The sequence below is a fragment of the Doryrhamphus excisus genome, chromosome 1 (assembly GCF_030265055.1).
Source record: "Doryrhamphus excisus isolate RoL2022-K1 chromosome 1, RoL_Dexc_1.0, whole genome shotgun sequence".
In the NCBI taxonomy this organism is placed as follows: domain Eukaryota; kingdom Metazoa; phylum Chordata; class Actinopteri; order Syngnathiformes; family Syngnathidae; genus Doryrhamphus; species Doryrhamphus excisus.
Window position 1 is genome coordinate 39,615,399 of NC_080466.1, and position 25,974 is coordinate 39,641,372.

General features: G+C 44.6%; 3 protein-coding genes across 6 annotated transcripts in view; 1 reads left to right on the forward strand and 2 right to left on the reverse strand.

The window, feature by feature from the left end:
* Positions 1-185: 185 nt before the first annotated feature.
* edem1 (ER degradation enhancer, mannosidase alpha-like 1) lies at positions 186-7,128 on the forward strand. The gene is made up of 12 exons (XM_058073535.1): positions 186-703; positions 1,549-1,621; positions 1,703-1,806; positions 2,504-2,675; positions 2,756-2,939; positions 3,372-3,546; positions 3,624-3,744; positions 3,811-3,981; positions 4,834-4,907; positions 4,978-5,074; positions 5,158-5,346; positions 6,106-7,128. Exons 1-12 carry the CDS (start codon positions 309-311, stop codon positions 6,193-6,195), a joined length of 1,845 nt encoding a protein of 614 aa, XP_057929518.1. The 5' UTR covers positions 186-308; the 3' UTR covers positions 6,196-7,128.
* gnat1 (guanine nucleotide binding protein (G protein), alpha transducing activity polypeptide 1) lies at positions 6,674-13,161 on the reverse strand. 2 transcript variants are annotated; one of them, XM_058073595.1, is made up of 9 exons: positions 12,871-13,161; positions 11,510-11,552; positions 11,020-11,161; positions 10,800-10,957; positions 10,601-10,729; positions 10,415-10,544; positions 9,007-9,160; positions 8,715-8,917; positions 6,674-8,454 (listed from the first exon to the last, which is right to left on the reverse strand). In XM_058073595.1, the coding sequence occupies exons 1-8, from the start codon at positions 12,974-12,976 to the stop codon at positions 8,727-8,729; spliced, it is 1,053 nt and encodes a 350-aa protein (XP_057929578.1). In that variant the 5' UTR covers positions 12,977-13,161; the 3' UTR covers positions 6,674-8,454; positions 8,715-8,726. The 2 variants fall into 2 exon arrangements, with proteins under 2 accessions (XP_057929578.1, XP_057929586.1); XM_058073603.1 differs by lacking the exon at positions 12,871-13,161 and adding an exon at positions 11,644-12,236.
* An 827-nt stretch (positions 13,162-13,988) lies between these two features.
* sema3fa (sema domain, immunoglobulin domain (Ig), short basic domain, secreted, (semaphorin) 3Fa) overlaps positions 13,989-25,974 on the reverse strand; it is a 62,207-nt gene continuing 50,221 nt past the window's right edge. For all 3 annotated transcript variants that reach the window (XM_058073522.1, XM_058073515.1, XM_058073506.1), the window contains 10 exons: positions 25,643-25,757; positions 21,649-21,718; positions 21,053-21,197; positions 19,084-19,306; positions 18,919-19,007; positions 18,803-18,844; positions 18,578-18,735; positions 18,431-18,498; positions 17,184-17,317; positions 13,989-16,571 (listed from right to left, as the gene is read on the reverse strand). In XM_058073522.1, the coding sequence (XP_057929505.1) occupies positions 16,134-16,571; positions 17,184-17,317; positions 18,431-18,498; positions 18,578-18,735; positions 18,803-18,844; positions 18,919-19,007; positions 19,084-19,306; positions 21,053-21,197; positions 21,649-21,718; positions 25,643-25,757 (1,482 nt within the window). In that variant the 3' untranslated portion in view covers positions 13,989-16,133. The remainder of the gene's footprint in view (positions 16,572-17,183; positions 17,318-18,430; positions 18,499-18,577; positions 18,736-18,802; positions 18,845-18,918; positions 19,008-19,083; positions 19,307-21,052; positions 21,198-21,648; positions 21,719-25,642; positions 25,758-25,974) is intronic.

Below are 25,974 nucleotides of genomic sequence, written 5' to 3' on the forward strand. Positions count from 1 at the left end.
CTGAGCAGGCCCGCAGTTGGCGGCTTCCTATTGGCTGACGCGTTGAACACGTCAGCAGTACAGCCGAAACCTCTGAGTGATTGACAGCCGTTTGTCCAATCAGTGATTGAACACATTCCCCATCGCTGTGACGTATATGTACGAAAGCCAATCACAGGCCACAATCTCGGGAGGGGCCGGTTTGTTGACAGGAAGTGTAAAAACAGAAGCAGCACAACCTTCTCAGCGAAGAGTTGATCCCGATAGTAAGTCTTCTCTGTCGGTGTGTGGACACAAAGTATGCGTTTTAAGTCCGAGCCACGGCAAAGATGCAATGGCGGTCACTAGTAGTCGGCCTGGTGGTGCTGCGGCTGTCTGTTAGCTTTGTGCTCTGGCTCGCCGTCGGACTGGAACAGAGCGATAGCTTGGACGTCAATCGCCCGAAAGCAGAGCGCCTGTCCGGGGATGAGGGGACCACCGGCAACACGTGTGCAAGGGTCGAAGGAGAGCTCCCCAAAATATCCTACCTGAGCTTCTTTGACGGCCACAAGGACGACTACGTCAGGAGATACAGCTCCTTCTCGGGAGCGCTGAAAGAAGCAATGAAGGAAAAGGCCAAAGGCATGTTCTACTTCGGTTATGATAATTACATGAAATATGCTTTCCCCAAGGACGAGCTCAACCCCATTGACTGCGAAGGGAGAGGTCCGGACGTTCAGAACCCGTGAGTGCTTTAATAAATGTGTAACTACAACTTCTATCTAAACAACAAACCACCAAGTACTGCTTCCAGAGAAGCGAAAGTGTAACCGCAACAATCTTACAAAATGTTGAAAGGTGGAAAAATGAAGTCTGTAAAGCAGCTGTCTTCGGGCGAGAGGCGGGGGTACACCCTGGACTGGTGGCCAGCCAATCACAGGGCACATATAGACAAACAACCATTCACACTCACATTCATACCTATGGACAATTTGGAGTCGCTAATTAACCTAGCATGTTTTTGGAATGTGGGAGGAAACCGGAGTACCCGGAGAAAAGCCACACATGCACGGGGAGAACATGCAAACTCCACACAGAAATGGCCGAGGGTGGAATTGAACTTGGGTCTCCTAGCTGTGAGGTCTGCACGCTAACCACTTGTCTACCATGCAGCCCAAAATGTCTCATATGTTCTCTGTATTCATTCATTCATTCATTCATTTTGTACCGCTTATCCTCACGAGAATCGCGAGGGGTGCTGGAGCCTATCCCGAGAGGCGGGGTACACCCTGGACTGGTGTCCAGCCAATCACAGGGCACATATAGACAAACAACCATTCACACTCACATTCATACCTATGGACAATTTGGAGTCGCTAATTAACCTAGCATGTTTTTGGAATGTGGGAGGAAACCGGAGTACCCGGAGAAAACCCACGCATGCACGGGGAGAACATGCAAACTCCACACAGAGATGGCCGAGGGTGGAATTGAACTCGGGTCTCCTCGTTGCGCACTAACCAATTTAGCTTTTAATTCTTGCTCGTCCTTTTCTGCTTTGTTGTCCAACTTTTTCCATGTGACTTTCAGATCAAACGTGAACATAAATGACGTCCTGGGGAACTACTCTCTAACGCTCATCGACTCCTTAGACACCCTAGTGGTAAGTCCTAAACGTGCACGCTCCAAAGGCTCCAGGACCTTCAGTGACGCTTTACCACTGCCAGATATCATTTCTTCGTAGGTGCTCGGCAACGTGACGGAGTTCCAGAGTGCTGTCAAACTGGTGATTGACACCGTGTCTTTTGACAAGGACTCCACTGTGCAGGTGTTTGAGGCAAACATCAGGTAAAGGGGCCAAACATACATTTTTGAAACCATGAAAAACCATGAAACCACAGGATTTGTCGATTCATTCATTCATTCATTTTCTACCGCTTTTCCTCACGAGGGTCGCGGGCGGGGGGAGGGGAGGGGTTGGTTGGGGTGCTGGAGCCTATCCCAGCTGTCTTCGGGCGAGAGGCAGGGTACACCCTGAACTGGTGGCCAGCCAATCACAGGGCACATATAGACAAACAACCATTCACACTCACATTCATACCTATGGACAATTTGGAGTCGCTAATTAACCTAGCATGTTTTTGGAATGTGGGAGGAAACCGGAGTACCCGGTAAACCCAGTAAACCCACACACGCACGAGGAGAACATGCAAACTCCACACAGAGATGGCACAGTGTGGAATTGAACTCGGGTACCTGAGCTGTGAGTCCTGCGTGCTAACCACTTGATCACCGTGCAGCCCAATCAAACATCCAAACAATTTGGAGTCGCCAATTAACCTAGCATGTTTTTGGAATGTGGGAGGAAACCGGAGTGGATTTGTTGATATATTTTTGAAAACCAAAGTGGCGAGAGAGTACTGTGTACACTTAGTAGTACTTAGTAGTACTTAGTAGTACTTCGTAGTACGTGTTATGTCATTGCTCTTCGCCTCCAAGTCTCATCAGTGGCAATGGTGACTGTTGTTGTTGGTGTTTGATGAAGGATCTTAGGAAGCCTCATCTCGGCTCACATTCTGCTCACGGACACCAAGCATCCGTTCGGGCGGGTGGGCTACGAGGGCTACGACAACCAGCTCCTTGATTTGGCGCAGGATTTGGCCGTGCGGCTGCTGCCGGCCTTCGAGAACACCAGCACCGGCATCCCTTACCCCAGGGTGCGTTGCATTGAGTCTTGCTTTCGGACTGGTTCGCATCCGAAGCTCCGCTGATGTATTCTGTATTTTTCTTCTTGAAGGTAAACCTAAAGACCGGAGTCCCGTCCGGGAGCATCAACGAGACTTGCACCGCAGGAGCTGGGTCTCTGCTTGTGGAGTTTGGAATCCTGAGCCGCTTGACTGGAGATTTCACCTTCGAGTCGGTCGCTCGGCGAGCTGTCAGGTCGCTTTGGAAGCTGAGGAGCAACCACACGGGACTCCTGGGTAAAAAGCATTTTGTCCATCATCTTCTCTGTGCCTTCTAAAGATATAAAAAACAAGTGAAAAGAGGCCGCTAAGAAGGCCGGTAATGGGACACACCTATCCAAACTCCAAAAAACACCAACAAACCTCCATTTTGTTCCATCATGTGAAGTTTAGAGACATCCCACCCAGTTGGGTGGTTGGACTCTAAGAGACAGGGGGAGCTCCTCATGGAGAGGAGCCAGTGGAGGTGGCTCGGGCATGACTCTAGTCCGGACGCCTCCCTGGTAGAACACCCCGGGGCAGACCAAGGCCTGGGAACGCCTTGGTGTCCTCCCGGTGGAATTGAAGGAGGTGACCAGGGACCAGGAAGTCTGGTCTTCCTGACCCAAATTTTTGAGCGGGATTGTACAGCCGCCCTCAGTGTTTTTTTTTGTTTTTTTTTCCCATCAGGCAACATCGTGAACATCCAAACCGGCCAGTGGGTGGGCCAGCAGAGCGGGCTCGGCGCCGGCATGGACTCCTTCTACGAGTATCTTCTCAAGTCGTACATCCTCTTCGGAGAGAAGGACGACTACGTGATGTTCCAGGCGGCCTACGCCAGCATACAGAACCACCTGAGAAGAGGGTCGGTACACCTGCCGCCCCCAACCCCACACCCCACACGAGCACCCACCCACAACTTCAACTTTGTTGATGTTTCAGACGGGAGTCATGCAACGAAGGAGAAGGCGACCCGCCCATGTACGTCAACGTGAACATGATGAGCGGCGAGATCATGAACACTTGGATAGATTCCCTCCAGGCTTTCTTTCCTGGGCTGCAGGTCAGCATGAGCGCCCGATCCGTCTTCAAACGCTCCCTTCATCACTTCCGTCTTTTCTCTTTGAAGGTCTTAAACGGCGACGTGGAAAATGCCATTTGCCTCCACGCCTTCTACTACGCCATCTGGAAGCGCTTCGGAGCGCTCCCAGAGAGGTACAACTGGCAGCGGAAGGCACCCGATGTCCTTTTTTACCCGCTCAGACCCGAGCTGGCCGAGTCCACCTATCTGCTCTACCAGGTACTGCAGTCATTTCTCCACGTCTTCATTAATACATCACCACATTCATTTTCTACCACTTATCCTCACGAGGGTCACAGGGGTGCTGGAGCCTATCCCAGCTGTCTTCAGGCGAGAGGCGGGGTACACCCTGGACTGGTGGCCAGCCAATCACAGGGCACATATAGGCAAACAACCATTCACACTCACATTCATACCTATGGACAATTTGGAGTCGCCAATTGGGAGGAAACCGGAGTACCCGGAAAAAAAAAACCCACACATGCATGGGGAGAACATGCAAACTCCACACAGAGATGGCCCAGTGTGGAATTGAACTCGGGTCTCCGAGCTGCGAGGCCTGTGTGCTAACCACTCGTACACCGTGCAGCCCAATCATAAAATCACATCCAATATTCCCATCCATCCATTTTCTATGCCACGTGGTACACCCTGGCGGGGTACACCCTTGACTGGTTGCCAGCCAATCACAGGGCACATATAGACAAACAACCATTCACACTCACATTCATACCTATGGACAATTTGGAGTCGCTAATTAACCTAGCATGTTTTTGGAATGTGGGAGGAAACCGGAGTACCCGGAAAAAACCCACGCATGCACGGGGAGAACATGCAAACTCCACACAGACATGGAATTGAACTCGGGTCTCCTAGCCGTGAGGCCTGCATGCTAACCACTCTTCCACCATGCAGACTGAATTTCCCTTTAGTTCAACTTGACATTATAGTTGTATAATATGTTACAGTAAAGTGTATCATATTTCATGCCTACTGTTTATGTGTGTGGGGGGGGGGTTAGAGTATAAAAGTACCCCCCCCCCTTCATACGATGACTCATCCTTGCGGCAGGCAACCAAGAATCCTTTCTACCTGCACGTGGGGATGGATATAATCCAGAGCCTGGAAAGGAACACCAAAGTCAGGTAGACGTGTTTTTCCAGTCATTCGTGTTCCCGTCCTTCTGGTGTTGACGCCAACGGTTCATGTTGCCAGATGCGGCTACGCCACCCTCCATCACGTGGTGCACAAATCCAAAGAGGACCGCATGGAGAGCTTCTTCCTCAGCGAGACCTGCAAGTACCTTTTCCTGGTAGGAGCCGCACCGCCGCATGTCACGTGGGGGAAACAGGGGGTGGGGGTCACGCCGCTTTGACTTCTCGTTGCTCCCCACAGCTCTTCGACGAGGACAACCCGCTCCACAAATGGAGCAGCAAGTACATCTTCACCACAGAGGGACACCTGATGCCCGTGGACAAGCGCTTCCGGGAGAAGGGATGGCGGGGCGGGGGTTCGTATGAAAACGAAAAAGCACCCGTGGAGATGCAGACCGAGCAGGAGCCGCCCGCCCGAAACACCAGCAACGTAAGGACATGAGTATTTGGAATAATAACGACTTCCTTGACATTTCCAAGCTGACACGTCCATGCTGGAGCCTATCCCAGCTGACTGTAGTCACATCTCATTTCTTTTTATAGTGTTTGTATCATTAAAATAAACATTCTGCTAAAATATAATAAAAAAATAAATGTTAATAAAGACCAAATAAATAAATACAAAAAATTATCAACTTTTTAGTAATTAATTATTAAAATAAACTGCATTATTTTAATAATTAATTAGTCAAAAAATACCTACGGACAATTAATTTATTTTGATACATTTTATAAATAAAGATTAAAAATCTACTTTTACAGATTTAATATAATAAAAAATAAATGTTAATGAAGACCAAATAAATAAATACAAATAATTATCAACTTTTTAATAATTATTAAAATAAACTACATTATTTTAATAATTAATTAAATTAATTTATTTATTTTTATACATTTTAAAAATCAAGATTAAAAATCTACTTTTACAGATTTTTTTGGAACGAGTAAAACATTAAATATAATTTGAAATGTGTATTTGATCAATGTTTATTTGTTACTTTTTTTAACACATCCGGTATATCCGGACTTCCTGTCAAATGGCGAGGGCGTCTCCCTCCCATCTTCATTGAAATGTCTGCAGGAAAAAAAAAAAATCACGTGAAAACTCTTCCCAAGACCACGTGACCTTGACGGCATGATGGAAGACAAAGATGAAAGAATTTTTTTTGTTTTGTTTTGCTGACAGTGCATCAGGATCCCCGAGGCACGGCGCTACACCCTGCCCCTGAAGAGCGTCTACATGAGGCAGATCGATCACATGGTCGGACTGCTCTGATGCGGATCACTGAGGATCCGGAAGGAGTTAAGATACATGGACCATTTATTTCACTGGCTGAGATTGTTATGTTGTTATGCTGTGTGTGTGTGTGTGTGTGTGTGTGTGGGAGAGAGTAAATGAGGATAACCACGTGGTCCCGTATGTGAACTGATCTGGTGTGGCGTTTAGTGCCTTGGACTTTTATGATAAGGACACTTTGCACTCTATGTCACTTGGAAAGCCTGCCTGCGTGTGTGTATACATGCATGTATACATGTGTGTTTACATGCATGTATACATGCATGTATACATGTGTTTACATGCATGTATACATGTTTTTACATATGTTTACATGCATGTAAACATGTTTTTACATGCGTTTTTACATGTGTGTATACACGCGTGTTTAGGCACATCCAGCAGCCAACACATAGCTTGTCATAGAAGAGAAGAGAGTGGCCACTCCCGCTCTTTTTAAAGTGCCTTTTTTTAAAAAAAAGCATCATTTCAATATTGTTACAGTCCGTCCTTATGTACACGCTCATTCCTCCATGTTTTTTTCCCCCCATATGACTGAATGGACTGATGATGTATTTTATTTTGACGCGATTGCACATCTTCTGCTAATCATCTCAGGGTTTAAAGCAACAGGAAGTGATGTTTAGTATAGTCAGTCGTTGCCTACAATGTCTTTCTTAATGGCTCAGCTGTGTGTTGAGGATTAAAAGTCTCTTCACACTTAATAACTGGCTTTCTTCAGATGTTTGCTCATACGTGGGTTTCTATCTGGATCCCGATTTGGTCCAGTTCTGAGTTCACAAAGCTTGTCGGTCAATTGTCAATGCCTCTACTGTTACAGTGTCGCCGCCGTGGGACTCACACGTACACAGCAATGAGTTGAATGCTGCCCTCTACTGATTTGGAAGTGTATTACATGCTTACGCCACAAATGCACTTTCTTTTGCTGAACAGGCGAAATTGGATCATTTCCTACGGTACACCAGGAAGTAGACTCATTGTCTACTTGGGTTACTTCAATGGAGCTTACATTGTATTATCATTAAGATACAGCGCCTTCATCCACAGAATTATTTTATTCTTATTTTGATTTTTTTTTAAATAGATACAAAGTTTAAAATAATATTTAAAAATAAATAAAAATAATTAGATTTAATGTCATTAATTTGTTATATTTTTATATTTTTATATATGTCTCAGTTCCAAAAGTGTGCACATTTGGAAACAGGCTTGTGTTGGATGATGCATTCATTCATTTTCTACTGCTTTTCCTCATAAGGGTCGCGGGGGTGCTGGAGCCTATCCCACCACAAACAACCATTCACACTCACATTCATACCTATGGACAATTTGGAGTCGGCAATTGGGAGGAAACCGGAGTACCGGGAGAAAACCCACGCATGCACAGGGAGAACATGCAAACTCCACACAGAGATGGCCCGGTGTGGAATTGAACTCGGGTCTCCAAGCTGTGAGGCCTGCGTGCTAACCACTCAACCACCGTGCAGCCCAATCACAAAATCACATCCAATATTCCCATCCATCCATTTTCTATGCCGCTTATCCTCACTAGGGTCACACAAGTATGCTGGAGCCTATCCCAGCTGTCTTGGGGCGAGAGGCGGGGTACACCCTGGACTGGTGGCCAGCCAATCACAGGGCACATATAGACAAAAACCTATGGACAATTTGGAGTCGTCAATTAACCTAGCATGTTTTTGGAATGTGGGAGGAAACCGGAGTACCCGGAGAAAACCCAACCATGCACGGGGAGAACATGCAAACTCCACACAGAGATGGCCGAGGGTGGAATTGAACCCTGGTCTCCTAGCTGTGAGGTTTGCACGCTAACCACTATACCACCGTGCCTTGCAATGATGCAATGAAGCGTTGATGAAAAGCGATAAAGGAGCAGTGCTGTGTTGTCTAGAGAAGCTTTAATGGTTGACTGTAGACTTGACGTCGCACAGGACGGCAGGACGGTGAAGGACAGTCCTATCGTCTAAGAGCGTGCAGACGGCGTACGTTACGAAGCCGGGATGAGCTGGAGGTCAGCCCACCAGAAGTGCGTCTGCAGGCGGTGAGGTCGGCACGTTCCTAGCTGGACTACAAAACAAAACAAAACAAAAACTCGTGTGTGACCTGTGCTGTGTTTAGTCTCTGTTGACCCTTGACCCCTTGTACTTCAGGGTCAACATGTTGCAAATGATTGATGGGTGTCCTCGCTACATTGGGGGTGGGAAAAATCACCAAAAAACCCTGCAAAGAAGACAGGAAAGCACACTGATCATGTTCAACATCTTAGTAGAACATGTGTGATGATAACCATAGAGCAGCATAGAGGTGGCGACACGCCTGTCACATGACTACAAAAGCCAAGTTTGAGGTTTTTCCTGAGTTAAACTTCTTTTTACGCTTTTAAGGATGTTATAAAACGCCATCAAGAATTGCCTGTATGCTTTACAAATGGTCCATGCGGCCAGGGTTTGACCCTGGAACGGATGAATGATGCGACTCACATGCGGGCGCCTTCAGAAGAGGCCGCAGTCTTTGAGGTTTTCTTTAATGATGATGTCGGTGACGGCGTCAAACACAAACTTGACGTTCTCGGTGTCGGTGGCGCAGGTCATGTGGGAGTAGATCTCCTTCACGTCTCGCCGCATGTTGAGGTCCAAGAACTGGACCTTGATGTAGTTCCCCGCGTCCTCGTAGGTGTTGGGGCCTGGAGGAGGGCGGAGGGAGGAAGAAAAGCGCATCAGCACATGCGGGCACGGAGGAGAGGATGAGAGAGAGAAGGAGAGGAGGAGGTACCATCGTAATCAGGGAAGCACATGCTCAGGTGAGCCTTCTTGATCTTCTCCACAAAGACGTCCTTCTTGTTGAGGAAGAGGACGATGGAGGTGGTGGCGAAGTAGCGATGGTTGCAGATGCTGTTGAACAAGTGCAGACTCTCGTGCATTCGGTTCTGAAAGACCACAGAGATTGCTTTTGCCTCATGGCGGAACGCACACAAAAGCGCTGGCATGGCAACACTTGCTTTTTCTTTGGCTTTTCTGATTTTTTTGTTAAAAGTAAAAAAATAATAATTAAATGCCCGAAAATAAATGGATAAAATGAGTCCAATTATTTAGAGTGGTTATTTAGTGTGCTACTTTAAAAAAAATATTTTGTTTACAATTTATTTAATTTATAATTAAATATTATTATATTAAAGATATATTAAATATGTTAATTCATATATTTATGTTTTTTAATAAAGATATGCTGTAATGATATAATACAAATAATATTACAGCATATAATACAAATGCAAAAATAATGTTATAATTTTTTATAATTAATTTATAAGTAAATATTATTATATTAAATATATTTAATTTATATATTTTTTAATAAAACGATATGCTGTAATGATATAATACATATAATATTACAGCATATAATACAAATGCAAAAATAATGTAATATTTTTTATAATTAATTTATAAGTAAATATTATTATATTAAATATATTTAATTTATATATTTTAAAATAAAAAGATATGCTGTAATGATATAATATAAATAATATTACAGCATATAATACAAATGCAAAAATAATGTAATAATTTTTAATAATAAATTTATAAGTAAATATTATTATATTAAATATCTTTAATTTACATTTTTTTAAATAAAACGATATGCTGTAATGATATAATACATATATTACAGCATATAATACAAATGCAAAAATAATGTAATATTTTTTATAATTAATTTATAAGTAAATATTATTATATTAAATATATTTAATTTACATTTTATTTAATAAAAAGATATGCTGCAATGATATAATATAAATAATATTACAGCATATAATACAAATGCAAAAATAATGTAATAATTTTTTATAATAAATTCATAAGTAAATATTATTATATTAAATATATTTAATTTACATTTTTTTTAAATAAAAAGATATGCTGTAATGATATAATACAAATAATATTAAAGCATAAAATACAAATGCAAAAGTACTACCCAAAAATGTGCAAGAAGGGGATGGCAACAAAGAAAAGCGATGCTAACCATAGAAGTTAGCATAGCTGCTGCTCTTACAATATGTCAGCAGTAGCGCTAACACAATAAGCTACAACAAGGTACTGTTTTGTCGGAATTTGATTGGCCGCATGAGCCTTCCTGTGCAAAAGCCCCGCCCGTTCCGCCCGCCTCGTACCACTTCGTCATCCTCCACCAGCACCATGTCGTAAGCACTCAAGGCGGCGATGAAGATGATGCATGTCACGCCCTCGAAGCAGTGGATCCACTTCTTTCTCTCCGACCTCTGACCCCCCACGTCGAACATCCTGCACGGAAACCAGACGTCAGAAGCGGCGCCAGCAAGCGGCCGACGAGTCGTCACCTGAAGTTGAGGTCCTTGAAGGAGAACTGCGTCTCGATGATGCCGGTGGTCTTTACTCGGGAACGCAGGACGTCCTGTTCGGTGGGGACGTAACCCGGCAGGATGAGACGCTCCAGGTCGTTCAGGTAGCTGAGACCAGAAGACAACACTCAGGGGAACGTTCTTCACCGCGCTCCTCCGCCCGTGGAAGCGTGCTTACTATCCGGCCGAGTCGTTGAGCTGGTACTCGGAGGCCCGGTCGAAACACGCCTGGATGCCAGAGTCCTTCCAGAGACGCAGGATGATGTCGGACAGCTCCTTGGGCATGGTGCCCTCCTCGATGGTGTCCGCCAGGTGCATCAGCTTCCTGGCGTCATCCTGTGGACATCATCGACACGTTAGCCCCGCCCCACGTGTGTGCGTGCCTGCGTGTGCATTACCTGCTGATCCGGGTGTCCGTAGTTGATGCTGAGCGTGGTCATGGCCTTCACGATGGCCATGATGGACTGCAGGGTGTTGCTGTAGATGATGGTGATGAACTCCAAGCATTCTTCTAGCGAGTAGCCGTCCTTGTGGATAATTCTAAGACAATCAAAATACACAATGTTAATGAAAATTAAATAATAATGATGTAATAATATCATTAAAATATATATAAAATATTGTAATTAAAATGTGCAATATTGACTGAACTGAATATTAGTAATACTATAATATATATAATAATATAATAATAGTGAACTACACAAATTGCACATCATACATTGTGGGCGGGACTTGTGCACGGGAAGGCTCATGCAGCCAATCACATTCCGACAAAAAGTACCTCGTTGTAGCTCATAAAACAATAATATTACTGAATTTAAACATAGTTAAATCAACTTTTAAACCTATACAAGTGACTGGATGTAAAAAAAAAACAGTTCTTACTTCATCTGTTTGACAATTGTGCTTTTTCCTGATTCGCCAGCACCTAAAATACCAAAGAGAAATGGAAAAAAGACGATGAAAACATGTCTGACATTCATCTATATGCTTCTTTGGAAGTTCTAATGATGACCTACTTTGCTATCAGCGCCAGACATAAGAATATCCCATCATGGAATTAAGGCTGTCACAAATAGCAGGATAACGACGGCAACTCGTTTCTTTCATGAATGAGATCCATAACCGCCATTTTGCTTCAAATATACGTGAAAATTGTTAGCTTAATTGACGCATGCGCATCATGTCGAGCCACGTCTCTGTAATGACGGCAGAAGAAGGAGCAGTGTAGCGTCTCCACACGGTCACTAAGAGTTTGATACTCTTTAATGACTTTATTCTGACCTGAAAACATCAATAATAGTGTCATTCCAACACCATGTTTGCATCTAATACTCACAAACCCCTTCCGAGTCCTTGTAGGAATGACACTTCCGCATTGGCACGAGACCACCGCGAGAGGCATTCATGGACACTTCGAAAATCACCAAATCGTTTTTTATTATACATACATTCATTCATTCATTTACTACTTATCCTCATGAGGGTCGCGGGGGGTGCTGGAGCCTATCCCAGCTGTCTTCAGGCGAGAGGCGGGGTACACCCTGGACTGGTGGCCAGCCAATCACAGACATAGACAAACAACCATTCACACTCACATTCATACCTATGGATAATTTGGAGTATTATGCTACATGTGTGGTCTAAATGAACAGAAAAAAACAGGACCTGAATCACTCACTAACGAACACTTACAGGGAAGTACAATTTGCTGCATTTAAGTCTGCTCGGAAATTCCAGCAAATACATACATGTACACTTAAAACATGCAAATTCTACTTAAACAATGTAGTGTCTTTGAACACATTTATTAAACTATAAGTGATTCTACATTTGAATAATTTAATTTATATTTTCCTGCCTTCCTTGTAGTTAAACATGAATATATGAAGTTGCGCTACAAAACTAATTATAAATGGACCAAAACACATAAATACATTTAATTTTGTTCATGTTAACACAATTTTATTTCAATAATTGAACACACAAAAATAAATTTTATGAAAACATCTATTGTATGTCATTTATTGGAGAGAAATTATAATGTTAGGAAAGGACAGTAGTGTTTTGTTATCATTGTTAATTATTTCAATTATTACCAATGCATTTCTAATAGCGATTTTTGTACATGATGATATTGATTGAGACCGTTTTCCTGTTTGCTCAGGCCACAGTCAGCAGTAAATATTTCATATTCATATATTTCATATTTTTGAAGGTACTGTACATATGAATGTGACTTTTACCCAAGAGCAGCAGCTTGACGGTTCTGGCGTCTTTGTCAGCATCCTCCTTCAGCTTCTTCTCCAGCTCTCTGGAGCGCTTCTCCTCGGCGCTGGCTCCAGCCCCCATCCCAGCTTGTCCCGCTTTGGGCCCCTCGTCGCCTGAGTGGTCAGAAGAAGGTCCTGCAGCCGACGGCCTCCCCGCGTATGAAGCGCCTGCGGAGAAGATTGCTGGTATTTTCCTGACTTAGGAGAGGATTTCGGGGCGTCCTCCGCCCGTCTGACCGGGGATGACCAATGAGGCGCAAGGACAGGAGTGTTTGGGGGCAGGAGGGTCTACACCAGCGTGGACTTGGCTGATCTAACCTTTAGGGAAACTTTGCTGTGCTCAGCGGAAGATGAAGATGGGCTCAAGTACTTATCTCCAAGCTACTGCTAACCCAAACAGACCTTGCCTTGGTCTTCATACGGAGAACATTATTGGACAGCATCTTCATGCGCATCAGATCGTCAGCACAACATCAGGGAGCCGATGGGGTCTGGAAAAATAAGTTAAATTTTACAGTCAGTCAATAAAGTTGGAGTACTTGCTTGTCTATTCCACACAGAAGTACTTAAAGAGCTTTGCAGTTTCACCCACAGATCTCATTGACCTTAATCTCAACACGGGTAAGCATTCTAATCTACTCACTCTCAATTATGTGCTGCTGCTTGAGTGTGTGTGTGTGTGTGTGTGTGAGACCAGGAGACCTCACTTCCATCCTCACACATGATGTTGTAGAAACCTCAAGAAAACACTCGCTTCCAAGCTTAATCCTAATTTCAAACCTTGAACCGTTGTATTTACACAGTATGTAACCTTTAGGATCCAATTCTAAACTCTCATGTAAACCCTAAATGGAAAAAAACTCATTCTTATTTGGGAACCTAATCATAATATGAAAAATATATTTAAAAAAAATTAGACAGCAATTTGAAAAACCTAATCCTAATTTCAGTCCCTATTTTGCATCCCAATTTGAATTGATTAACCAACCTAAACTGAAATAAACAAAGCTAAAATAAGCTAATGTAACCCGGACAAATGGTAAAATAAAGTTTAAAGAAATTATTCTGTTGTTCTTATAAAATATAAACTTTCATTTATTAGTCAGCAACATTGACGGGGAAGAAAGTCAACGTCATTATCATCATCATCATCATCATCATTCTTGACTTTCCAACAACAATCCACAGGCAGGTCGGACAAACACAGGAAATCAAAGTCCGAGGAAATATTTTCAAAATACAATCTGGACAAAAACCCACCCTGACCTCTTATTAAAAAAAAAAAAAATCATATTTATTTTTTCCTTTTCTTATTTCTTATCATTCATATTCCCCCCAAAATGAGAAAAACATTCACTGACACCCACATACACAGTACAAATACCATAGACTCTACATACACTACAGTACATATACTACAGTACATACAATGTATATACTCATACATTGTACATACACTGTATATATACTGTACAATACTCTGTACATACACTACGCTACAGTACATACACTACACTACAGAACATACACTGTATATACATACACTACTGTACATGCATTGTATATACAGTGTACATGCACTGTATATCCTGTGTAGATTACATGGTACATACTGTACATGCCATGCACCGTGAACACACCATGTTGCTGCTCAACTTGTGTCGCTGGGCAGCCGTTGTGTCGTCATTTTGTGTTGTTGCCAGTGGTTAGCATGGAAGGATCCTTGTAGCTTTGTGTAGTTATGATGATGAATGAATACCTGCCAGCGTGTCCATGAGCAAACTAAGGTGAAACTGAGATGAAAGTCAAAGTGTGAAACTGTCAGGAATGCAAAGTTGAAGGTAAAAAGTGTGAGAAACGAGTATAAAACTGTACCACCCTCATTTTAGGAGACCCAAGTTCAATTCCACCCTCTGTGTGGAGTTTGCATGTTCTCCCCGTGCATGCGTGGGTTTTGTTCCGAGTACTCCGATTTCCTCCCACATTCCAAAAACATGCTAGGTTAATTAGCGACTCCAAATTGTCCATAGGTATGAATGTGAGTGTGAATGGTTGTTTGTCTATATGTGCCCTGTGATTGGCTGGCCACCAGTCCAGGGTGTACCCCGCCTCTTGCCCGAAGACAGCTGGGATAGGCTCCAGCATACCTGTGTGACCCTTGTGAGGGTAAGTGGCATAGAAAATGTATGGATGGGAATATTGGATGTGATTGTGCTGTATGGTGGGCAAGTGGTGAGCACGCATGCCTCACAGCTAGGAGACCCGAGTTCAATTCCACACTGGGCCATCTCTGTGTGGAGTTTGCATGTTCTCCCCGTGCGTGCGTGCGTGGGTTTTCTCCGGGTACTCCGGTTTCCTCCCACATTCCAAAAACATGCTAGGTTAATTAGCGACTCCAAATTGTCCATAGGTATGAATGTGAGTGTGAATGGTTGTTTGTCTATATGTGCCCTGTGATTGGCTGGGCACCAGTCCAGGGTGTACAAAGACTCTCACTTGAAGACAGCTGTGATAGGCTGAATGAATGAATGAGTTAACAGCGGCTGAATAACAGCGCCACCTTGTGGTGTATTTGTCAAACAAATACTACCACAGCAGGCAGGGGGGTGCATGTTGCCAGATGTTCATCTTTTTTGTGCAGCAGTAGAGGAGTAGAAGATACTAATGTTGGTTTCCCACGCGTCTAATGAATGAAGAGATGTTTCCTGAATAGAAAGGAGCCCGATGGCAAAGAGAAGGTGCTTTGCATGTCGTGTTTTCAAACATAGCTGCCTGCTGGAATCTGCCTTTAAACAAGAAGGCTGACATGACACCTTGTTAATGAGGACAGCATGTAGACGCGATAGACGCGTGGATGATAGACGTGTTACTGACATAGAAAAAGAGTTGGCGGCGGTTTGTGGAAGGACGTGAAGGCAGTCCCGTCTGCCGTCTTTTAACAGCTCGGAGCTTCCACCCAGCGGCTTCTCGCTCGGAGTCCAATCATCTAATAAAGTCCGAGTCCTGGTCCACGTGAGGAGGCTCCCATCAGTCTTTGTATTCAAACAGCAAACATAATGAAAGGATATCGTCCACATAAACAATAACACTAATATTTGCACATATTGAGCTATTCACAAACCCCTTTCCTAGAGCGGTACAAAGAAGTACTTTTTACAAGCTACAATAAATATCGTGTTTCTTGCAAACACAGGAAGTGTCTTGGTGCCGTGTCGGAGGGAAGTGGTCGTTCCAGCGCCTCATGTCTCCGCCGGAGTCGTCTCCTCGTCGTGATGCCGGCGGTTGCGAGGCTTCTTCTGCTCCTTCAGCTCCTTCAAGGTTTTAGCTTTGCTGTCCACCAGGCCGCCGCCGCCACCGTCGCCGAGCTGCCAGTAGTCCTGGCAGTACTGGTTGATGAGGCCCATCTCCGGCTGGCTCAGGATGGTGAGAAGGTCTTTGTACTGGCCGGCGCTCGGCGTCCAGGCGCTGGACTGCAGCGGGGCCAGGCCGGGGGCGCCCGTGTCCACCAAGACGTTGTTGACGGTGCGGCTGGAGAGAACCACCAGCTGGAGTTTGACCAGCGTGTGCTTGAAGTTCTTCTCCGTGGAGGTGCACTGGTAGATGCCGCTGTCGGACGGCTGCAAGGAGCGGATCAGGAGGCCTTCGTCCGTCTTCAGGATGCGGCCTTCGCAGCGAATCTGGCAAGAGGACACACCCACTTGAGTATTTTAACCAATCCCGTCAACCTAATTCGTTTCAAGATTTATACTTAATCATTTCATTCATTCATTCGTTTTCTACCGCTTATCCTCACGAGGGTGGCAGTGGGTGATGGAGCCTATCCCAGCTGTCTTCTACACCCTGGACTGGTGGCCAGCCAATCACAGGGCACATATAGACAAACAACCATTCACACTCACATTCATACCTATGGACAATTTGGAGTCGCCAATTAACCTAGCATGTTTTTGGAATGTGGGAGGAAACCGGAGTACCCGGAGAACATGCAAACTCCACACAGACATGGCCGAGGGTGGAATTGAACTCGGGTCTCCTAGCTGTGAGGCGCTAACCACTCTACCACCGTGCAGCCCCTTAATCATTTCAATAAATACTATTTTTTCTTCCAAAAATAGGCATTTTCCCTATAAGACAGATTTGTGTAACCTTTAGTTGGTACTAATGTATATATATATATAGGTCATACGACATGCTACATACATACTACATGCTGTTGACAATGAGGTGTAGCTATTGGTGCGCCTGGCCGTGTACACGTCGATGGGAAAGCTGCCAGCGTCTCGGCTCACCTCCTTCCTCCTGTCGCTGTTCTCCTTCTGAAGATGCCACTTGAGGGAAACGTGAGGAGATCTAGCCTGGCATTCCAGGAAGGCCGTGCTGCCCTCCACGCCGTACTGAACGCTCTCCACCGTGTTCTTATTGGCTAGAAAACACACAAACATTCACTTTTACTATTACTACCTATAGAATTATGTCAGCTATGCTTTGGTACATACGGTAGATAGTAGCTAGTCTATGTGAAGGTGTATATCATATAGCATGTGTAGATGCTTTGGTACATACTGTAGATAGTAGCTAGTCTATGTGAAGGTGTATACCGTATAGCATGTGTGGGTGTATTAGCAAGTGTGTGTGTAGGTGTATTATCTAGTGTATCCAAAGGTGTATTCATGTGCAATACAAAAAGTGTATTATCAGGTGGATACAAAGCTGCTTTATACGTATATTTCAATGTATTTGAAATATTTGTATCTATTAGTGTAGCATACATTGTACATAAAGGTACATTATGAAGGGTATGTGCAGGCGTATTATACATAAGGGTATATTAGGAGGTGTATATGGAGGTGTAATATACGTAGAGGTATATTATGGGGTGTATATGGAGGTGTATTATACATAGAGGTATATTAGGGGGTGTATTATATGTAGAGGTATATTACAGGGTGTATATGGAGGTGTATTATACATTGAGGTATATTAGGAGGTGTATATGGAGGAGTATTATACATAGCGGTATATTAGGAGGTGTATATGGAGGTGTATTATACGTAGAGGTATATTACAGGGTGTATATGGAGGTGTATTACACATAGAGGTATATTAGGATGGTGTATTATACATAGAGGTATATTAGGATGGTGTATTATACATAGAGGTATATCAGGAGGTGTATATAGAGGTACATTATACATAGCGGTATATTAGGAGGTGTATTATATATAGAGGTATATTAGGAGGTGTATAGTATGGAGTTGTATTATACATAGAGGTATATTAGGAGGTGTATATGGAGGTGCATTATACATAAAGGTATATTAGGAGGTGTATTATACATAGAGGTATATTAGGAGGTGTATATGGAGGTGCATCATACATAGAGGTATATTAGGAGTTGTATTATACATAACGGTTTTCTTAGGAGGTATATTATACACAGAGGTATATCAGGAGGTGTATACGGAGGCATATTATGCATAAAGGTATATTAGCATTATGATGTACTGTACACGTGTACCTCCAGAGAGATGCTCACCATTGGAGTTGTATCCTCTACACTGACGGATGGGGTTGCCGTACTTGACGTCCTGACGACGGCTGCGTCTAAAAGTCACCCAAGGTCGGGTCAGTCTATGGAAGCACACGAGCCAATCGTACGCTGCCGTCACCTTCCTGAACCCACCTCTTCTGTGATGCCGAGTATCGGGAACAGGACTTTCCATCCCAAGCACAGTACGGGTCTCTGGCCAGACAGCAGTCAGCGCAAACCTCCCCGTACACGTCACAGCGGTGCAGAGCCAGGTGGGTCACGCCCAACACCGACGCCACGTACAGTTGTTGCTGTTGAACAAACACACACGTGTTTCACTGCGACGCTGTGGCGTCATGCCAGTCTCTCCTCACTTACTCGTTTGGATGAGATCTTCATGGTGGTGATCGGAGTGGGAACCTGCCACAAACAATCACAACATGTTAGAAAACGCACCTTTCCCAGTCGGATGAAGCAACCACGTAGTCACTGACCTTGAAAACCTCCACCTCCTCCAAAACCAGCTCCTCGGTCTGCAGGTCATCTCGAGGCAACACAATCACCTTCTGAACTGTCCCTCGATCTGAGAACCACAAGACCTTCTCAACCTCTTGACAGTCTCATCTCAGATAGACAATCATTGCTGACATCCTCCTTACCCGTGCCCAGGAAGAGAACCTCGTAGCTGCCGTCTGCGGCCGTCACCTGGTCCACGGCGATGGTAGTGAACTCATAGTCCACGTTGGTTCTGACCACCAGGGGGTGCTTGTGCACCGGGTACACGGCGTTGTGCATGGTGGGATGGTTTCTCATGAAGTTGATCACCTCGTCCGGGTAATCCTTGGTGGATTTCATGTTGGGGGTGAAGGTTCCTCCGGGACACTGTTAGCACATAAGAGATGACATCATTTTAGCAAACACAGCGTCATTTTAGAGCTAAATACAAGCTTTCACAATAAAAGCTTGGTGGGAAGGAGAATCATTGCCATGGCAACCCACCATCTCCAACCTAACATGTCCATACCATTCAGGTTCTCACACATGAGAACAACACTAACTTAGAAGACATTTACATTTTCCAACAGCAGGGGGAGCTATGCTACTTCACACATGCTGGACTTAACCGTTCTAATACTAATGCTTCACTTTTTGGTACTTAATGACAAAATTGTCATATATTACTTTATTATTTACACTTCAATCTTTTAATACTACTTTACACAAAAACATATATATCAAATACTAATCAAAGATGAGGGGTTTTAACCTTTTAAAGCAGCAGTTTCAAACCTGCGGCCTGCAGAACCGTCATTTATGGCCCCCGGTCAGATGCAAAACACCCTGCTTTAAGCGACTGGCCAAGCAATAGTCAACACAAAACCCTCAGGCAGCTTATCACACAGTGAAACATATGGTGTGTGTCTGTGTGTGTGTGTGTGTGTGATGAGACAGCACAACATGGAGCAGGGATGAAAACACACACAGGTCAACCTATCAGTGTTAACATCAGTGTTAACTTTAACCATGCCACTTTTTTTTATAAAACGAGTGCCACAAAGCATGCTGGGCATGCACACTTTTGTTTTGATTATCCAACATCAGGTATTTCTGCAGCAAAGCATGCACGTGTATAGAAAACATGAGAAGTTAAGAAATTGTGCTGCAGGCTTTGAATGGGCAAAAATGGCGCCATCTGGTGGACAGATTTAATAATGTGATATGCAAGCCAACTAACGGATGGCATTGCTTGGTTTTCAATGAGACATTTTATTAGTCAGTAGAAACAAATGTGCCCCTTTTTGTGTGCCTTTGCCATTTTAGATAATTTAAAGAAGAAAATATTCATTCATTCTTTCATTTGCGGGGGTGCTGGAGCCTATCCCAGCTGTCTTCAGGCGAGAGGCGGGGTACACCCTGGACTGGTGGCCAGCCAATCACAGGGCCCATATAGACAAACAACCATTCACACTCACATTCATACCTATGGACAATTTGGAGTCGCCAATTAACCTAGCATGTTTTTGGAATGTGGGAGGAAACCGGAGTACCCGGAGAAAACATGCAAACTCCACACAGAGATGGCCGAGGGTGGAATTGAACTCGGGTCTCCTAGCTGTGAGGCGCTAACCACTCGACCATTGTGCAGCCCCTTAAGCATTTCAATAAATACTATTTTATATAGGCCATACTACATGCTACATACATACTACATGTTACATACGCCAGCTGTCTTCAGTCGAGAGGCGGGGTACACTCTGGACTGGTGGCCAGCCAATCACAGGGCACATATAGACAAACAACCATTCACACTCACATTCATACCTATGGACAATTTGGAGTCGCTAATTAACCTAGCATGTTTTTGGAATGTGGGAGGAAACTCTCGCATGCACGGGGAGAACATGCAAACGCCACACAGAGATGGCCGAGGGTGGGATTGAACTCGGGTCTCCTAGCTGAAAGAAAATATGAAAATACTAGAAAAATATACCTATATTCTTTCATTTAAAAAAATCTGTCTTGTTAAAGTATATTTTTAGAACGGACCAATTAAAAACAGCTGCGGGCCGCACTTTGGACCCCCCCTGCTGTGGAATATACCAAAATGATGTCATGTTTGTGACTCACGGTGCCAGGCCGAGGGTACGGGATCTTCCCAGTGTAGGCCACCCACTGGTAGTTGGGTCCCTCTTTATGTGCAAAAGGCCCATTAAAGACCATACGGATGTCAGCCATGGAGTAGACGCACACCGCTGAGCCTTTAAACACGGATCTGGACAGAGAATCAAAGCGGGAGAAGCAATGAGTGTGAACACAAAAGACAAGCCAGCGCTGAGATAATTACAGTGGGCGCTCCAAGCGGGCTGGTGGATATATCTACTTCCTGCCCACGCGCTCACATTCTCTCTACTGGGAAACACAAACACACTCTCAGACCTACGAGCTGTCTGACACACTGACATAGAAACGCCCACGCACTGCCGAGAGTGGTCACAGCGCAGGCCGGGGTGTAGCGTGATATCGTCTAGTGTGATGAGGCTCCATCGTTAACATCACAGCAGAGGAAAGGAAAGCAACCACCACAGATGAAGAAATCCACGCTGCTTCTCCCACACAGGAACCAGTGTGACCAGTGTCTTCATGCAACATTTCAATTCAACCTCAGAGAGTCCACAGCATCGAACCGCAGAAGACAAACATGAAAAATGACACATGACACTCACCCCGAGACTGAGAACACGCCATAGATGACAGGATTCTTGGTGTCCTGCGTAGGCTGAATGTAAACATCCCCTAAAAAAACACACATTTTTCTATCATTATTTGCATTGAATTTGGTCCTTTTTTCCTTATTCTGGCGTTTTAAGTCCTCCAGTTTCATCACAGCCGTGTCACATGACTTTTTTTTTTTTTTTTTTAAAGCGTCAGAGGTCACCAGAACCTTATAGGATCCAAAAAGGCAGTACTCCAATATCCTCCCACATTCCAAAAACATGCTAGGTTAATTGGCCAAAAATCCAAATTGTCCATAGGTATGAATGTGAGTGTGAATGGTTGTTTGTGTATATGTGCCCTGTGATTGGCTAGCGACCGGTCCAGGGTGTACACCGACAGCTAGGATAGGCTCCAGCACCCCCGCGATCCTCGTGAGGATAAGCGTAGAAAATGAATGAACTACAGTAAACCTCGGATATATCGGATTCAATTGTTCCCACTGGTTTTGTCCGATATAAGCGAAATCCGTTATATGCGTATACCGGAAAATGTCCGTTTTACGCATATATCGGATTTATATCCGGTATATGCGTAAATCGGATTTTATCAGTTATAAAAAGGCACTTCCTTGACTATGTTTCCAATGTACCTGGCAATGCTGCAAACGCTGCAAATGACGTCGTATAGCGGCCTGTCACGATTCGGTGAATCGGAGCGCCACGATGCGGCCATCCGATATATGCGAGGGAAATTTAATGGAAATGCATCGGAACAGGACTGGAGATTTTGTCCAAAATAGGCGAAATCCGTTATAAAAAATCCGATATATGCAATGAATTTTTATTGGAAATGCATTACAGAAAAATCGGTTCTTTTTTATCTGTCCGTTGTGAGCGAATTTCCGATATATCCGAGTCCGATATATCCGAGGTTTACTGTATTTGCATGTGAATTTGGTCCTTTTTTCCTTATTCTGGCGTTTTAAGTCCTCCAGTTTCATCACAGCCGTGTCACATGACTTTTTTTTTTTTTTTTTTAAGCGTCAGAGGTCACCAGAACCTTATAGGATCCAAAAAGGCAGTGGACACTAAAAGTACAGTTGTTTTGTGTCATAGGGGGATACAAGTCAAACAGATACGTGTGGTGAAACATGCCTTTAATAGGAGCCATATGCATCGGCATACGCTGCAGGCTGTCTCCATCCCTACATAACCACTGATGGACTTAATGAGAGAAAAGTGCAAGCCAAAATAAAGAAAAAAAGGAAACACACATGAGGTTTGACAGGTGGAGTGAAGTAAGGCTTGAACATACTGTTTAGGTTCATGTAATGTTCAGCATCAGTGGGAAATATCATGTTTGGAAGAATGGAGGAGAGAGGACAAAACAAGTCTTCTCTCGCATGTGAAAACAGCGAGGCGTTAATCTGACAACCTTTTGAGAAAAGAGGGCAGTGGTGCTAAATGAAGTGAGGTTAAATAATAAAACACTCGCTTTGATCATCAGGACAACAAATCCTCATACGCCACCGAAATATGAAAAAAAAAAAAAAAAATCAACTTCTGGCAAAGCAAAGTGGAACTTTTCTTCTGACGGCAGCTGCTGGCTGCAGGAGGAGGAATAAATCTGCAACAACCGGGAACAAGTTGCATCAGTTGTGCTTCTGATGTGCCAGATCAGACGTTTCCGACGTCTCGGGAGTTTGAGGAGAAAGATCGCTGAGGAGTATAGAAAGAACCACAAAGGGAGAAGGGAGGACTGACAAGTAGAATTCAATATTAATATTATTAATTTTCAAAGATAACTTCTTTATGACCTTGGAAATATGCTTGTTTTACCATTATTAGAGCCCTCTAGGAATGATATAACACCCCTATAGTCACCTTTATACTTGTATTAGCCAATATAGTGAATAATATATATGAATAATATCCACCCGCGTACCGGAGAACCATCCCTGACGAGCCCCAAGGCAAGACTGGGGATGGTCAAGGACAGGGACAGCGATGCAGCAGAGCATAGGACCAGTGGCAGCAGACACCCAAACGCCCGGTAGAGCACCGTCCCCCCACTCCGAGGAGCATGCCCCCCATCACCATGAGCAAGATCAGGCCCCCTTTCAACACACAGCCCGGTCCCCGCAGCAGCCACCACAGCGCAGCAACCCCAAGCCACCACCGTAGATTTCAGGCCACCAGCAGCGCGGACCCCCACTGCCTGGAGGCCAGCGAACGCCCCCTCAAGGGCACGTTGGTGCCCGCGACCCAGGACACACCGAGGGAGGTAGCGCCAACCATGACCTTAGGGCAAGCCCCGGCGTCAGCTGGTTCCAGCGGGACCCCCAGGAAGGCCACAATATAGTGAATATAATAACAGAAAGGAAGCATCAGAAGACATAAATATGATTGATAGCCATGTTAGCATATTTGCTTGATCACAATACCAGCGAGCTTGAAGGGTAGCACAAATCCCTCCCTAATCCTGTCCGTCATGTGGTAGCGGACAGGCCGGGATGATCCACAGGGGGTCGGGCAGCTCCCAGCTGCTCATTATGACTCAGTACTTGAAGTTCTGGTATTCCACGCCTAGCTGGTGTTTTTCTTCAAGCTGATTGCTCGCTCCGAGACGTGAAGGGCAAACCCTCATGACGGACAGTCAATCTCTCTTTGTTTGCTCATTGTTGTGGTTACAAGTCATGGAGGAATTCTTACTCTTCACCTTCAGGTGCCAGATGTTAACGCTTAGCAGATGCACCAGGGTGTAAATGTGGTATCGCCGTGGTCCGCCGTGGCCATCAGGTCGATCATCATAAAGGTACATTTGAAAAATGACACAATAACCTCCACATCATGTCCCAGTAAAGGAAGATAAGAAGGAAGAACCCAAACACCAAGTACGAAGTAAGGGAGGTCCTAAGACCACAGTATCGGGAGTCCTTTACTGATTTTCATTATTCTGGAAAACCAGGAGGGCTGGCATCTTTGGATTGAATTGCATTGATTATGTATGGATTTGGATTAAAAAAAAAAACAAGGCAATTTCTCCCGTAGGAGATAAGGTAAACCCAATGAATCTGTTCCAGACATCCCAAAATATGAACAAAATAGATTTTATACAGAATAATTATGCAGAAAACAATGGGAACTTGGTTGCACGGTGTTCGAGTGGTTAGCGCGAAGACTTCACAGCAAGGAAATCCAAGTTTGATTCCACCCTCGGCCATCTCTGTGTAGAGTTTGCATGTTCTCCCCATGCATGCATGTTTTTTTCCCGGGTACTCCAATTTCCTCCGACATTCCAAAAACATGCTAGGTTAATTAGCGACTCCAAATTGTCCATAGGTATGAATGTGAGTGTGAATGGTTGTTTGTCTATATGTGCCCTGTGATTGGCTGGCCACCAGTCCAGGGTGTACCCCGCCTCTCGCCCAAAGACAGCTGGGATAGGCTCCAGCACCCCCGCGACCCTCGTGAGGAAAAAGCGGTAGAAAATGAATGAATGAATGAACAATGTGAACTAGGCTGCACGGCGGTCGAGTGGTTAGCGCGAAGACCTCACAGCTAGGAGACCTGAGTTCAATCCCACTCTCGGCCATCTCTGTGTGGAGTTTGCATGTTCTCCCCGTGCATGCGTGTTTTTTTTCCCGGGTACTCCAATTTCCTCCCACATTCCAAAAACATGCTAGGTTAATTAGCGACTCCAAATTGTCCATAGGTATGAATGTGATCGTGAATGGTTGTTTGTCTATATGTGCCCTGTGATTGGCTGGCGACCGGTCCAGGGTGTACACCGACAGCCTGGATAGGCTCCAGCACCCACGCGACCCTCGTGAGGATAAGCGGTAGAAAATGAATGAATGAATGAACTAATCGTAAATGGATGGAATCCATTGTTATCAAAATGTTGGCACTAGCAACTTACTTTGTCCCCATGGCGGGTTATTTGCACATGAAACAGATCTGTGGTGTGTTAGCCGTGTTTTGTGCACGTGTGCAAACTCACTGAGTTCGTCAAAGTGCGTCTCGACGCCGTCGGCTCCGGCCACCGAGCAAATGAGACGAGCCTTGAGAAAGGTGCTCCACTTGTTGACCAGACAGCAGTGACCTCCGTCGTCATTCTGAAAGCACAGAAATGCAAAGGGAACTCCATCACATGTCTGCCACGCAGCTGTGGAAGGAAAGGGGTCCAAGCTAACAGGCTCTGGCTGGGTTGTCGTCGCCGAGCCTGGCTGGAATAAAAACGTCTCTGCTCCTCCAGCGGGCCCCATCTGGACGGGAGGTCAGCCAACTTTTACTACTGAGGTAGAAAATCAAAATGATTCACAGCCTGGAAAT

Excerpts from the sequence above, each read along its gene's own strand:
- edem1 (XM_058073535.1), top strand. The coding sequence starts at position 309 with ATGCAATGGCGGTCACTAGTAGTCGGCCTGGTGGTGCTGCGGCTGTCT. Across the intron at positions 4,908-4,977 it reads GAAAGGAACACCAAAGTCAG|ATGCGGCTACGCCACCCTCC; the intron begins GTAGACGTGTTT and ends TCATGTTGCCAG. Across the intron at positions 5,347-6,105 it reads CCGCCCGAAACACCAGCAAC|TGCATCAGGATCCCCGAGGC; the intron begins GTAAGGACATGA and ends TTTTGCTGACAG.
- gnat1 (XM_058073595.1), bottom strand. The coding sequence starts at position 12,976 with ATGGGGGCTGGAGCCAGCGCCGAGGAGAAGCGCTCCAGAGAGCTGGAG. Across the intron at positions 11,553-12,870 it reads CGTCAAGCTGCTGCTCTTGG|GTGCTGGCGAATCAGGAAAA; the intron begins GTAAAAGTCACA and ends TTGGTATTTTAG. Across the intron at positions 10,958-11,019 it reads ACGGACACCCGGATCAGCAG|GATGACGCCAGGAAGCTGAT; the intron begins GTAATGCACACG and ends TGATGTCCACAG.